The 14,912-nt window shown below is 39.6% G+C and overlaps 1 protein-coding gene and 1 long non-coding RNA gene across 2 annotated transcripts in view; one reads left to right on the forward strand and one right to left on the reverse strand.

Annotated features, from left to right (window-relative positions):
• The window catches only part of LOC130604148 (uncharacterized), a 47,781-nt gene that overhangs the window by 27,677 nt on the left and 5,192 nt on the right, over positions 1–14,912 (forward strand). The gene's annotated exons all lie outside the window — the stretch shown is intronic.
• The window catches only part of PITPNC1 (phosphatidylinositol transfer protein cytoplasmic 1), a 77,217-nt gene that overhangs the window by 24,807 nt on the left and 37,498 nt on the right, over positions 1–14,912 (reverse strand). Inside the window, exons 2-5 of the mRNA XM_057418505.1 lie at positions 14,032–14,180; positions 10,314–10,402; positions 9,947–9,954; positions 327–398 (exon numbers count right to left, since the gene is read on the reverse strand). Of these exons, the coding sequence (XP_057274488.1) occupies positions 327–398; positions 9,947–9,954; positions 10,314–10,402; positions 14,032–14,180 (318 nt within the window). The remainder of the gene's footprint in view (positions 1–326; positions 399–9,946; positions 9,955–10,313; positions 10,403–14,031; positions 14,181–14,912) is intronic.

Consider the following 14,912-nt stretch of genomic DNA (forward strand, 5'->3'; position numbering starts at 1 on the left):
CAAAAAGAGTAATCTTTTTTTTACTCTCCGTAAATGTTCATCAGGACTAAATCCACAAACGTAAATTACATTGTGTTTAGAGAAGTAACAAGTAGAATACAGAGGCAGAAGGGAAGTCGTGTACCTGAATCTTTTATCTCCTCAGATAAAGGTGTCAGAGGACACCCAGCTGAGGAGCTGCTCATGGACAGGACACCCTGGTGGGTGCAAAGGTACAAACCTGGTGAGGCCTTTCTCCCATACTGAAAGACCTGCGGCCCCCACATACAGCCATGCTTAACTACATGGATTACATCAAATTTTGCAAAAGCCACCATCATACTTACACTGTCATTGCTTCCTTTGTTGTCCTCGTATTTTGTCTCTATGTGAATGGAGAATTTAGGCAAAAATGAACACTGCAACAAAAGAGAAAATACGTTTGACATAAAAATTGAGCTTTGTTTCAACCACTGACATGCTCAGTACATCCTGTTTGGTATCAGCTTTCTCGTTTTACTCACATAACTTCAAGAAAAAGCATACTGCTTAAGTTGGCTTATCAAGACTAGAATTTCTAATATCAGGCAACATGGTTCCAGTGGAAAAAATACTTCAAATATCTTTTCTTTAGCATTTCACAGTTCTTTCAACTCAACTTTTCACATAGGCATTGTAGCTGCTTCAGACTCTGAAGGGTACTAGTTCAGCATCTTTACTGCCAGTCAGCAAGTCTTTTCTTGCATCAATTGCCAGTGAAACAGAAGTGCCAGCTCTTTGCGTGATGCATCACTAATACCCTGTGGCAAAGTATCTTTGTAAAGACCATGACTATTGAATGTGCTGTACATACAGCTTATACAACAAGGATGTTGATGCCTCAGAGTTCACATTGCTGTTGGTACAAGTTTGGACTTGATCAAATTTGAAGAGTTTGTCTAAGGGAGGGGCTGGTGACTAAGAACAGAGGTGAATTAGAAGGCCAGCTGTGGTGCAACAGAATGGAAATGAGAAGCCATCTCCTTTGAGACAGCAGAAAACGTATTCCTATTTCCATGGATATCACCCAACAAGTCATCATTTAGTCTTCTGCTCACAGGAAATTCAGTATTCAACAAGCACATCTAGAATCAATCCCTGTTGAAAAAAGGAGTGAGTTTTGCCAGCATAGGGTTCTGGTGCCACAGAAGGTGTCTGGTCAAACTGTCTTCCCATTAACATAATGAAATCCTCCCTGTGACATGTTGATGCTGCAGATGCCCAGACCCCAGAGGCTTCTCTTCAGATCTCACAAAAGTTTTGCCTTTTCTTAGACGTCTGTGGAGTAGCACATTTACGAGTTTCAGTCCAACCTCAGCTGTGACAAGCTCTCAGCTATGGAACTTGTTCACTGAGAGACTATGTGAGAGGAAAAATACAGTAAAATATCAGCAGTTACGTGGAGTGCAGGATGGGGCAAGTTCAGTGATAGATCTGTACCTATGACCTGTCTGTTGTGGGCAGTTAAACATTTCCTATGCATGTATATCAGACAGTGCCAGCTGATAATATACAATATTTATAAGCGATCTGTCAGAACTGGGGATCTTGTAACACCAAAACCCCATCCAGATATTCTCTCAGTTCAGGTTTCATTGTGTACCCTCAGCATGTTGCTCCTATTCTGGCAGACATCACAGGCATCTGCAAACAAAAGCCTTGGCACACAACAGGCACTACAGGGAAAGAAGTTGGGGGAAAAGAATAAAGAAAACCAGCACCAAGGTTTGTCATAAGGCTCTAATTTGGGTCTCAAAAATGAACCAAAAGGTGGAATGAACATCTCTGAACTATCTTGATACTAGCTGGAAGAAGAGATGGATTAAAGAATTCTATGATCAAATGTTCCTAAAGTAAGAAAAGTTCTAAATGTGGTTACAAAAAAATGGGGAATGACCCAGGAGACACAGGGATGCAGCAGGAGCACATTTTTCAACACTTAAAACCATTTTTCTTGATCAAAATATTTGCTTGTAGGTTCCAGTTCCAGGTACAGTGGAGGATAAGAACGAAAATAAGAAAAACTTGTGTATTTAAAGCATGGCTGCAGTTTCAGAGGAAATTCGGAATAAAGCCGAATGCCAGATTTCCTTTTCACCTTGCTATTAAAAAATCTCTACTATTTTCAGTCACAGTCTAGAATTTACCAGCAATGAGTCAAGATCGTGATACTTTGAAATGCAGCCATTTCATCGATTGAACTCAAACTGCATTAGGCTGCCTGTAGCAGTTCATCAAGCCCCTGCTTGAATCTGGTTGTTGTTTCCTGTGACCCAGAAACTACACTCTAATTAAAAAAGAGATCTTCTAACCTTGTATTTAAGAGAAAAGAAACGTTAAGAAAAGACCAAGGATCTTCAGAGTATTATAGAAGAATTGTAAGTGCCATGTACTTCAAGCCACCTCATTAGAGAGCAGAGAGTAATTTTCTGCACATAGCTGTCAAAAGCCAACTTCTCTGTGTATTCAGTATGAAGGCCAGGACCATAACCATCTAATTTGAGATTCTAAATGGAAACATGAATTTACCCAAACTAAAATCCACCAAAAAGTATTCCATTGCAAGTATCTCTCTCAGAAACTCGACTGACTGGCAACCACTGCTCCAGCAGCTGTGGGGGGTCTCACTGGCTTTCAGGAACATGGAGCCGGGTCCAGATTTCTGAACATTTCACAGAATGTGTCTCATGATTCATCAGCTGCACTCTGACTAATTGGCAGAGGGCTCTGGCAGCACCAGAAAACTGTTTATGCATCATTCAAAAGACTTGATTATTCATCATGCAAAAAGTTGTCGGGTTTTTCCCCCCCTCCTTAAGTGCCTGTGTATTTACTTAGCTGGGGATTAGAAGTCTTATGCAAGAGCCAGAGTCAAACTTGAGAGTGAATGGCAGGTAATAAACCTTTCCTCCCAGAGCACCACTCCCTTTCTGCTCTGCCTCCTGGGGTGTGCATTCTTCCAGCCCAAGCCTGGCGGTGATCGATGCGCTGAGCACATGCACTGGGCACCATTTCCAATTTCCCATTTCAGTGTCTCTACAGCCCAAAAGGTTCCTCTTGGAGAAAACAGTGGCAAACTGAAACTTGAATGTGAAATTAGGTTTAAATTCTACATTACAGGGCAAAATCTTCAGAGTCCTCGTGCCTTCAGTAAAACACATTCCTTTGTGAGAAGCTCTAAAAGGAGGAGTCTTTTATATTGCCACTGCCAGGATTTTTAGATGTATTATAAACTCCCTAAAAATCTGTTATAATCCAGTATGCCGGTGACACTCAAAAGCAAGTAAGAGACTATCCTGGGGTTTTTGTTTGTTTGCTTTCTTAAACTTTCTATATTTGGCATCCCTTTTGGAAGAGGTTTAAGGCTCAGGAGAGTAACCAGTGAGATAACTGGAGTCTGTAATAGTAATTACCACAAGGGTATTTCCAGATCAAAATAAAGTGAAATGAAAGCAGCATACGGAAAACACAGACTGCACTTGCATTTTCAATTCACTACAGATAACCTCTTGAAAAATGAAAGGCCTATTTTTAGCATGATGATTGATTAGTGTTGCCATAGCAATAAGCAACACTTAGAAGAACCTAAGTATGCCAAAACACTTGCAAAGTCTTAAAGAGACAGTCAAACACATACAGTGTTTAAAACTGCTTTATGGAAAGGACTGTAAAATAGCCTTTGCATAGCAGCTACACCTGAGGTGGCTGCAGGAATTATTATAGTTGCCAGTAAGTAAGTTGGATAAAGGGTAACTGAGGCAGGTTTCTTCACCCTCCATAACCTGCTATTTCCTCAGTACAGCTTCAGCTGCCTTCATTTTCCATTGGGCTTCTTTCTGCAGTGTTCAAAGAACTGCCAGAGACCTCATCATTGCCCTTCTCTGAATATTAATCCACAATCTCTCTGAATATTAATCCACAATCCTTGGGAGTTATTTCTGTACAGTAAAAATTAATCCCACTTTTTCTTTAAGCAGCAGAAGCATATCCCTCTAAATCTTAACATAAATGCCAGGAGAGGCAGACATTTCATGTAACTGTGCTCTCATCTCCTGCCACTTTGCAGATTGATGATTTCTTATTTAATATGATCACATATACATTATTTTGTCAACACATGTGGAATCAGAGCCTTTATAGAGCAATCACCATGGAGCCTAGAGGTAAAGAACACAGTAACTGCTACAATGGGCTGAGTCTGGCCAAGCAAAACTAGAGTTTTTTAATAAGGTAACTTACAGATACCACATCCTTTGAACTCAGAATTTTGGGGCACTGTTTGGGTAGCCAGTGGGACAAAACAGCAATTCTTCATTGAAGATAAAAAACCTGGGAAAGACAAATGGAGTACCTGCTTCTCCTTAACAGGCACCCCAGTCTGTGATTCAGACCTGGATGGAAGGTCCCCAGACTTACTGAGGCAGGAGGAATGCCTGGCACAGCAAGGGGCACAGGGGGAAAACAGGCAGACACATGCACAGCAGCCCCAAAGCAACAGAGGGCATTTATAAACAAGGATAGATGGAGTGGAAGGAGGGTGTAACATGGCAGATAGGCAATGCCAGTGGATGATGGCGAGGACAGAACAGAGAGCTGGATGAAAGAGAAAGAATCAAAACCACACCTGGTTATGGATAAACAAGACATCGTCTCTACAGTCTACATGCAAGAAGATACGTGAAGAGTGATGGCTCTACAGCATATTCCAAACTACAATATTTCCTTCAGCTGTTTGCAGAAAGAATACAGACAGTTTCTTTAACTGAATATTCAAAATGTTTTGGAAACTGGTCATCATGTTATTAACTGTCTTCAGAATACTCAGGGCAGCACTGCACAGAGCTCAGAGCTGCTGTGTGATGCGGGTTACTTACTACCCAAGCTAGCATCCATCAGGATGACAAAGTCGGAAGAGAATAGACGGAAAGGGCTGGGTAGGGCAATGGCAGCATTTGGAAGGTGTGACTCAACGTGAGGGAGGAGAATTTGGAAAGCAATATAAGCACAGGAAGGTGGTAAAGAGCAGAAAAAGTGCTCTTGGGTGGAAAGAGTCAGAACAATGTAAAAAGGGGGCTTGAAAATAAGCAAGGGAGTTAAACTCTCACAAACAAGCTCAGAAAGGAAAACACTATTTGTTTATGTTACATACAATAAGATGAAACAGTCAACTATCAACTTGCCTCCAACCACAGTGAAACTCAGCACTTATCCCTGGTTTTCCCTTCCCTTAGGGTCTCTTACTTTCATGGGAACGGTAACTGTTTCTTGAGGAAGAAGGGAAGGGAAGCAAGAAGCAGCGTGCACAAGTGGAAATGACAGTCCCATGAATCAGAGAGGGGTTTGGATTGTTTTATAGTAAGCCAGTGGTGGAAAAAGGGAGTTTTCCCAAGCAGTTTGATTTGCTGTTTCAATGGGATGAAGTGATTAAATGAGAACACACATTTCTAAAAATACATTATTTGTTTCTTATAAATACTACAGAGGTCTTTCCTTTTGCTAGGATCTCTAAGAGAGCAAAACGTGTGTTCTACTACAGCAATGTCCCCAGTTAGCCCACTTTCCACACTGGGGAGTGAAAGAGGTGGAAGTGGTAGTAACTGTGCATTGGACTCTAATCCTGCAATACAGATTCCATTGCATTTTTGATGCAGACTCTTCACATACTCAAGCTGAAGAAAAGCTTGTGCACTGAAGACTGATAGGTCACATCCAGATTTGAAGCGCTGATAATCAGATAAAGAGAACACAGGAAAAAGCTCTACAGATTCCTCACAGTGTTTATCTGAAACAAGTTTTTGTCCTTCTCAAGTCGTCTCATCATGAAAATAACAATTACAAAAACATTCCTTCCAGATAATTTAGTTCATGGATAAACTGGCAACGAAGTGAAGTATAAAACATGCTTGTTCTCAAAAGTAATCAGGAACCAGCAGGTCAGTAACCAACATTTACCAACTATCACTTTGGGGCCTTGACACATACCAGATGAAATCATTTTATTTGCCTCAGTCATTTGCTGTAGAAGAATTACTGTCACTGGGAGACATCATTAAAGGAATCATTATCTCCTGCTTTGTGTTCCATAACTGTTTTTCATAAATATTCTGAATTTATGTCCTATTCCTAAGTTAATTGGAGACATCAGCAGGTTGAAAGAATGCTTTTCCTTCTTGCAGAGAGTAAAACACATCAGTTCTGGTGTTTATTTTGCTTTATATACTTATAATTGTGGAACTAACAATTGGCCATAAATGATCCATAACAAAACATTATCCAGCTTTTAAATTTCAACCCCAGAATTGAAATACTGTTACAACACTGAAGCTGTTTGGATCCGACAGCAAAACAATCTGAAATTATCCCTGGTAAACACCTCAACTGCACCTTCAAACTCAGTAGAGTTTGTTTCCATTCTCTTTAGATTTCTCCTAACCTCTCTGTACTCCAATTCAATAGCTGAACTTCGTTAGGCTCATCTTCGGTGTACTTGGATCATGTTTTTTTTGTACCATAGTTTTGTCCCCATACATTTGTGATCTGATTATTTGCTTGCTTGAGGCTCCTCTCTTTTTGCCCAGAATTTTAGCTGTCACTTGAAGAGGTCAAATAGATATTTGCTCTGGGATGCTTATTGTCTAACAATAACCTGAGACAGGTAAAGAAAGTTCTATGCAATCCTTTTTCTGTTTGGTTTGCAATACAACAGGTTTGCTTTCTAGTTAATTATTCCTAATCCAGCTGGACAAAGAAAGAAAAACAAGAAAGCCTCCTGAAAGTTCACTCATTCTTGTCCACATTAGCTAAGAATAGCATAAATATTATACACTAAGAAGATGTATTTGCAAATGCAGTGATTAAGTGGGCACATAAGGGCTGTTGAGAGCTGCTTTCCTCCATCCTCCAAGTGAGAAAGGCTTCAGCCTGTGACTAGCAGAGGAATGCTTTCCAAAAGCTAGTAGCTAGCAACTAAAAGCTAGTAGCTAGCAACACCCATTTCCCAATTGCATGTGTAGCTTGACAGGAGTCACTCACCAGCACCCACGTCCTGTAATCACTCACAGAGCAGAATCCCTAAGAATTAGGTCTATATAGACTGACTTTCAGCTGTATCTCAGATACAGTATCCCAAATTTAAGAGCTTAACATCAATCTAATCACTATATTAAATGAACTGATAAATAAAAAGAAGCAATTATTTTAGCATGATATCTTGTCAGGTTTCTGATTACAAGATCAAAACCAAAGCAACTCTTGTTAAGAGACTTGCTCACACACAGTTCTTCAGTAATGCCCCAGCCCTTAAACCAAGGGTTGGAACTTGATAGAAGTACCCTGTTCTTTAAATAATACCCCCGGATGTGGATTACTTCCTTTGGCATCAACTTTGGAAGTATTTTTTCTACTTCCTCCTCCCTTTCAATGTCAGCAGGAAGACATCACCCACGTCTCTTCCTCCTGACAGGAAGTCTTTTGTACTGCCGTTTTAATGAGGCCCTCCTCCACAACCACTGTAGCGTACACTTGAAAATGCTCTCCTGACATTACAGTATTTCACATTATTACCACAAAAGCGTCATTTGTGCAATAGTTCTCTTAAACTCATTATCTTAAGTGTGTTATTTGCTTTATAAATTAATATGGTTGCTGAGAGTTGGTAGTTGACCTGCTGTTTGCTGTGTATCAACTACCATTCCTTAAAGCAGATACCATCATAACTGGACCCAGTACTAACCTCAGGACAATCTAATTTCCATCCCTGTTTTCATGCAGCTAGTCACTCTTGGCTTTTTATACAACCATTGCACGGAGCAATATTCAGGAAATTATTTTCTATGCCTGCTGAGCCTTTTTTCTTCAAAGATGTCCTAACTTCATGTCCTTAAGAAGGTCATATTTATGAAATACATAATATTTCACAGGAAAACCAGAGTGATGATATTATTATTCTGCATTGAATCTCTCCATGTTAGTGGATGTGCTCGAATGCAATTTCCCAAAAGCCTTCATATTTTATAACTGAAAAACCTGAAGACTATAAGTAAGATTCAGCCTGTTGTTCACCAACAGACACTGAAACAACACTACTGAGCCTTTAAGTCCTTGCTCTTTGCTTAGAGTGGAATTCAGGAGGTTAACTAAAGCATGAACATACTACATAGCAGTATGTACTTGATAAGATTATGCTTTATTTATCCAATTATTGGCCTCCCTTTAGAATGAGTTTTCCTTGAAATCAGGCTCAATTTAATGCTTAGAATGTCTCACAGACCCTTTGAAGGGATTTTACTGTCTTTAAGAAGAGGGTTTCCAAGCTACCTTACGTATTTTGGGCAATGCCTGTGGGTTTACTCTTTCTCCCAGAATTCTCTAATGAATACAGAAGATCAAAATTTAGCGAAATATTCCAGATAAGGATAAGGACAGGATTTATTCCCAGTGGTGTCTTTAACATTTCTGTCCTAGATTAAACAGTTTGAGGCAAAGGCACTTTCTCTATTTCCCTTTAACATAATTTCATAGTCTATCAGCTCCATTAAAATACATTTTAGCTTTCTGTCTGAAGTAGTTTCCCTAATCTCAACCCAGTGTTTCTAGTTGTGTTTCCTTGCACCATGGTGAGTAATTAGTCCCCAGCTCCCACAGGCAGTTATACTGTCAGTGACTGTTTTGCCTACCTTCTACATCTGTAGACCCATTTTTTCTTTACAAGTCTCTTCACCCCTGCAATCTCTGTAGCCGTACCCCTTGCACAGGCCTTCACCAAATCGTGTTCCAGGTGTTGTTTCCTCAGATTAAATAAAGATCACCTCCTGATTCAAATCCTATCAGTGCAGCACTGCTGTTTGCTTTTGATAATGTATTGCATGTCAAATCCAGACATTTCTGTCTGTCTGCTGCCACCCCGTTAATCATTCTGACTTGTCTCTTCCAGTTGAAGAAAAAAAATCACATCAAAATTCTGACTTTCAGTTAAAGAAAAATTATGCAACAGAGCAGAAGTAAAAGCCATCGACCCAACAGAGCACGTGTCATCTTCCCAGCCTAAGATTAAACCTGCTATCAAAGGGTAAACCCTTAATGAATGTAAACTCTGATAGGCCCTACCGAAGATATCTTCTGACAGAGAATCTGTCCCCTCATTACTACTGCCCATTATGGGACAGTTGGGTTTCCTTTGACAATCAAATGAAATTTAAAAAAAGCAGAATATGTAATCAGTATCTACAGTGCACATTGAAAAGCCTCCAGCTTTCAGTTCCGAGCATTTAAATCTCTATTTTTTTCTCATTCATCACATTAAAACCTTTTTCCCCTGTGCATGCTCCACAACAGTTTGAGCATTGCAGAGTTAAGAAAAACCAAGGCAGGAGTTTCTGACAGGTCTCTTTACCTGGAACTTCCTCGTCTTCCAAAAGTTGCTGCAAACCTACTGTGTATTATTGAGGCCAGCACATTTAAAACAATTTTTCTCATGATTTAATTGCTATATTTTGCTTTAGCTCTGCTAGAGGGAATAGCTGATTCTTCTGGGCATTGTGCCCAGATTATGTTTAATTTTGTCTACAGATTGTACAGTTTCCCAGATACTATACCAGAGATGAGCATTTTATAAGTTAATGAAACAATAAATAAAATAAAATCTGTTCTTATGCCTCCACGTAATAACTGGAACCTTAAAAGCCTTGCCCTGTTTTATAGAAGCTTCTCTTTAGTACAGACAGTCACTAAAAATACCTCAAATTAAAGTGATGAAACCCCTAAAGGTAAATAATCCTACAGCAACACTTCAAATTGAACCTTAAATTTCTTAAGCAAATAGCTAAAATGAAGTTGCATTATGCATTCCTTACAATAAGAAGGGATCGGCTTGGATTCTACTCTTACATTTCACTCTATTTTTAGAACAAAAAGAGGAAGAAGAACTTACTGTGTATTCTGGTTCCCAATTGTCCAGTTGTAAATAAAAGCATGATGAGGGGGAAGAAAAAAAAGAAATATGAAAACTATGATATAAACAATGATACATGATCCCTACAGTCAACAGACATTAATATTAAAAAAGCCTCTGGGGTTGTCTTTTCCAGGAAGAAACGGCACAGATACAACACTCCAGTTTTTATCTACCCATATTCTATGATCTTTATTTCTGGGTATCAGTCAATATAAAATGGAAAAATTATACACACTTCAACAGGAATTATTAAAGAAACTTAATACCTGTGGCTCAATATGGAACTTGGAGCTTCTGCAGATGAGCTAAAGCACAAGTCAGTAATCACTTCTTTAGTCCTTACCTGTGATTGTATAAGGATAATAATTCCAAGCTTTCTCTGTAACATAAAATATTTTGGGAACAACGGCTCTAGCCCAGCTAGGCAGTTTGCTGAAAATAGAAAGAAAATAGAAAATTAGAGAATGTGATGAGTTATGAGTCCTGCAGCAAAGCAGATAGGTGCAAACATGTTCATGTTGGAGAGGTGTTTCACAGGACACAGCAATACTGAGACTTCTCAGGATTTTCATCTCATGACTGTGCATTCTCTGTCAGCTTTCCCCACATGCACATATGAAACTCTGTTCCCCTCTCAAAGTGAGTGACACGGTGCCAGAGCAATAATCTCTGATCACATTAAACTTTACATGTGCAGATGTCAAGAATCTGTGGCTTCAGCCCTTTGGTCATGGATGAACTCAGCAGGTTTGCCCATACAAGGTGTAACTGCGTCACAGCATCCCTAACCACAGGGAGGCACTCTCTAACAAGAGGTCATGAGTAAACATGGGATTGTAATCCACTTCAATCCCGATTCCATTATTTCTTCTTCGAGACTCTTTCTTCTTCCTCCATATTCTCTGCCGGCACACAAACCCTTACGTTCATCTCACCTAGCATGCAGTTCTTCCCACATTACCAACACCAACTCTGAGTAGGAAGCTTTTGCATCAAAATTAAGAAGTCACTCAACCCCCCACCCCCCTTTGAGGCTAGTAGGTTTAGTCCCATTTTGCTGATGGGAAAAGCAAATCACAAAAGTGAAGAGAATTAATGGAACTGATTTCATAGCTCAGAGCTCAATCTGACAGGAGAACTTGCCAGTGCTGTGGTACAACAACAGTAGAATAAGAAATGAAAGACATTGATACAGCACATGCAGAGATCATTAAAGAGAATTAAATAATACCATGGAAGAGGAGGAGCATTTGCTTTACCATAGATATCTGATCTCTCATTTCCAGAACTCTGGTCACAGAGTACAAAAGAAATGATGAACATACACATGTTTTAAGAAGGCAAGTTCATGATAATTCATCTTTCAACACTTCCTAATGACACCAATTATAATCACTGAAGCTGCCAGGAAAAGAGACGCAGAAGCAGTCCCCCAGAGGAAGGCAGAGCTTTGGAGACCACAATTATCACTGTATTTCAGATTAAACCCCTGTTAGTCTGGTGATGTGTCAGCCTAAGACTGAATCTTCACTGAACTAAAGTAAATGCCTCCACACTGCGATTTTCAAGCATCAATGTTTGAAACAGTTGTTCAGATAACTGTGCACAGGAAGTACGTTAACTTTCCCTATTAGCAAATTTCTCAGAAAATAGAGTTTGGATCGTTGAGGTTTATTTAACCATGATTTAGCTACACATAAATATTTCATTTATTCCAGAGGCAAAATGCAGACGTTAGTACATTATCTAAAGATTCAAAGTCAAGTGCATTGACTTTTGCTCTTTGACGACACTGCTCAAAACCAGATTCTTTCCTTTATATAAGCCTTTCTTGTGTAGAGTCTCCCAAGCAGCATTTTACATACTGCATAATAGACTTCACTGTATCACTTCTTTTATTTAGGTTGTCAGCCTGTCAAGTGTCTCTTTCTGACTCTGCTGCCTCCCTTGCCCCTGCTACACTTCACTCTGATGCCTCAGTAATAAATACCAGAGGATGCAGACTTTCAGCTTCTGAAAACAATGCTCCAGCAGAGAGAAGAGGCAGTAAACAATTCTAAATATAACTCCAGCTCACACTGACACTAGAAAATTTCACTGGCAATGTCTTTGTTAACATACAGCTGCTCATTTGGCACTTTCTTTGGTTATTGTTTTTACTGTATTTGCCTGTCTACCTATCTTCACCGGTACAGCACATCTCCAAAACAAATAATTTTATGAGCAAAACACACATTATACTCAGAGTTGCCAGGAAGTCACAGCCACAAGATACACACAAATTGTTCCAAGAGCTCACTCAGAGAAAGAAAATATAATACTTCTATTTTAGCAGCACCAGTATCTGTGGATCACATTATCTTTTATTATTATTATTATATCCTCCTTCCCAGATGAAATTCAGTCTTTCAGCATATAGAGAGGAAGTGTTGAACAAGAAGCCCCTCTGCAAAAAGTGAAGCATTAGCAGGCAAGAAAAGATAAATTAAAATCATGCACAAATTCTTCCAAAAACCATCACTGAAATATATAAACTCAAATTTCTCCAGGATAGATCAATTCAGAGCAAAATAAAGCGACGCAATGCTAGCAAGTTTATTACAGCAGTGGCCCCTGGAAGAAGAAGAATAAGGGAGAGAACAGTGCTGCTCTAGGGAGTCCTGTTGCTCAAGGAAGACAGGCAGAGAAGTTTTCAGCACATCTTGTATGGCAGCATGTCTTCTTGAGTGAAGTCTTCCAGAGAGATCCTGGTTTCCCAGCAAAATCCATAGTTGCCTGGAAACCTGCTGATCCTTCCTACAAAGCTTTAACAGTACTGCAATATCTGGTGGTGTCAAGGAGTATTCATAATCATCATGAAACCCAGGGAGCCTGACTTCAAACATCCACCACAGTTTTAGGTAAACTTCCTAAGCTGTTGTAGCCACACAGATCGGTGTCAGTGTTGGTACCTGTCTTTGGGTAAGAGATCCTTTGTTCCACTGCCTGCCAGAAACTTCAGGCTTCCTCAGCACGTCCTGTACATGCCTTCTAGGACACAGTCCTCCAGTTATTGTGAATTACCTCAAAGTGTAATTCTGACCATGCTCTTCAGTGCTTAAACCCTGCTCTCTAACATGAAAGAAAGAAATATCCAGAAACATCCAAAAACTCCTACAATTTCTGTGAGCTCTACAACACGAACACATTGATTGATTTTTCCCAAGTCCTTTATCTAGCCTGTGAGAGAACAGATTAAATGTTGGCAAGATGCTCATTACTGGACATGTGTGTGTGCATACAACATTACTGGTGATTCAGTCTAGCCTGTTAGATATGTCAGGTTTGCAGTGGAGAAGTAACTTATAATACAGAAGCAATAGCTGTAGTGTTTCCCTGCTCACTATGAAATGCTGCTGAGCATAAGTTTAATAAAACAAAACAGGCCCAGAGGGAAAGAAGAACTTCAGAAAAGCAGAGATATTCAATTTGATCAGCAGTAGCACAACCAGGAACAGATTGAGCAATATATTTCATAGGACACAAATATATATATATATATTTTCATATATATGTGAAAATAAAAAATCTCTGGCCTGTGAGTGTGGCATTGATCCTCAGCAGTATAACTCAGCAGTATAATTTCACCATAGGAAGAGACACATTTCACTTTAAGAAATGATGGAACTTTGGGGAAACAAAAGTGCTTTCTTCCATCATGTCTTCAACCCTATTATTTTGGCACAGAAGACTTTCTTCGTACCGGCCTAATGGTCATTCATGAGCTCAAATAACTCTGCTGAGGCAAATCTCTTGTCACCAAAAAAATGGGATACTGACTTTGTGACATTACTGTAAGGATAGAAACCCTTAAACCATTTTAATGGCTGGGTTTTGTTGCAGTTTTTTTGAGGGGTAGGGTGTTCATTGGTTTTGGTTTCAGGTTTTTTCCCCCAGTTTTGGGAAACAAAATGACAGACAGTTAAGTGTAAAAGAAACAGGAAGGCTGTTGCCTGGAAGGGGTATCCCTTGCTAATTTTTATTACAGCTCATGCCAAGAGAAACAGCTTTATTGCACTTGCCTGTTGAGATAGACACGTTTTTCTGTTAGCTGACCATTGCCATGGTTTGGATCTTCATAGGGTTCATTGTGCACCACTTCCACACCTTCACCTCGGTCGCTCTGCTCATGGCTATGCTTGCTTATCATGTACAGCTGGCCAATTCTGTACTGTAAATCAAAAACAAGAACAATGTATTGGCTTTATGTAATAGACGTGTATTCAAAAGCCAATGTCATACAATGACACAGCGGTATGTGCAAATAAAAGCTCAAGGGCAAAACCCAGTATTTTGCAGCTCCATTTAGACCTATATAGGAGTCCCCCCATTGGCTTATTAAGTTCAAGGTGTCACTTGGAAAAAATAACAAACCCCATGTATATACAGACGTAAAGAGTCAGGACAGTCCTTTATTTTAGACTGCATTTGTAAGTATATAAGTTAAGAATAAATTCATCTGCTGCTTCCACGTGCCGACATGTCAGCGGATTTTAACCAGTGGGTAAACTCTAATAGGTCTGTGGGACACGGGATTCTCCTGTCATGCCAACAGGATGCTAAATAATGAAGCCCTGTAAAAAGATATGTGATAACTACTGCTAGTTCACAGAAACAGGAGTGCTAGAAAAAAAACACATAGACTCCAGGCTGTTAGAAAAAGAAGTTGGAGATGAGTGATTTGGCAATATTATTAAGATTAATTTAAGCACTTAAATGATCCTTTTTCTATAGACTCTCCAGTTACTCAGGAAGCCAAACCCTACGAGAGTTGACCGAATGCTGCTATCCTAAGAAAATAAACTTATATGGGCTATTGATTTTTCTCTCAGTATATCTGCATCTACAGCAGGGCTTTGGGCTTCAGAGAAATATACAAAAAGTACATCCTTGAACCTTTATT

Source organism: Pezoporus wallicus, unplaced genomic scaffold (genome assembly GCF_028554395.1).
Source record: "Pezoporus wallicus isolate ANWC-B61680 ecotype Strahan unplaced genomic scaffold, APGP_CSIRO_Pwel_v1 contig_3710, whole genome shotgun sequence".
Taxonomy (NCBI): Eukaryota; Metazoa; Chordata; class Aves; order Psittaciformes; family Psittacidae; genus Pezoporus; species Pezoporus wallicus.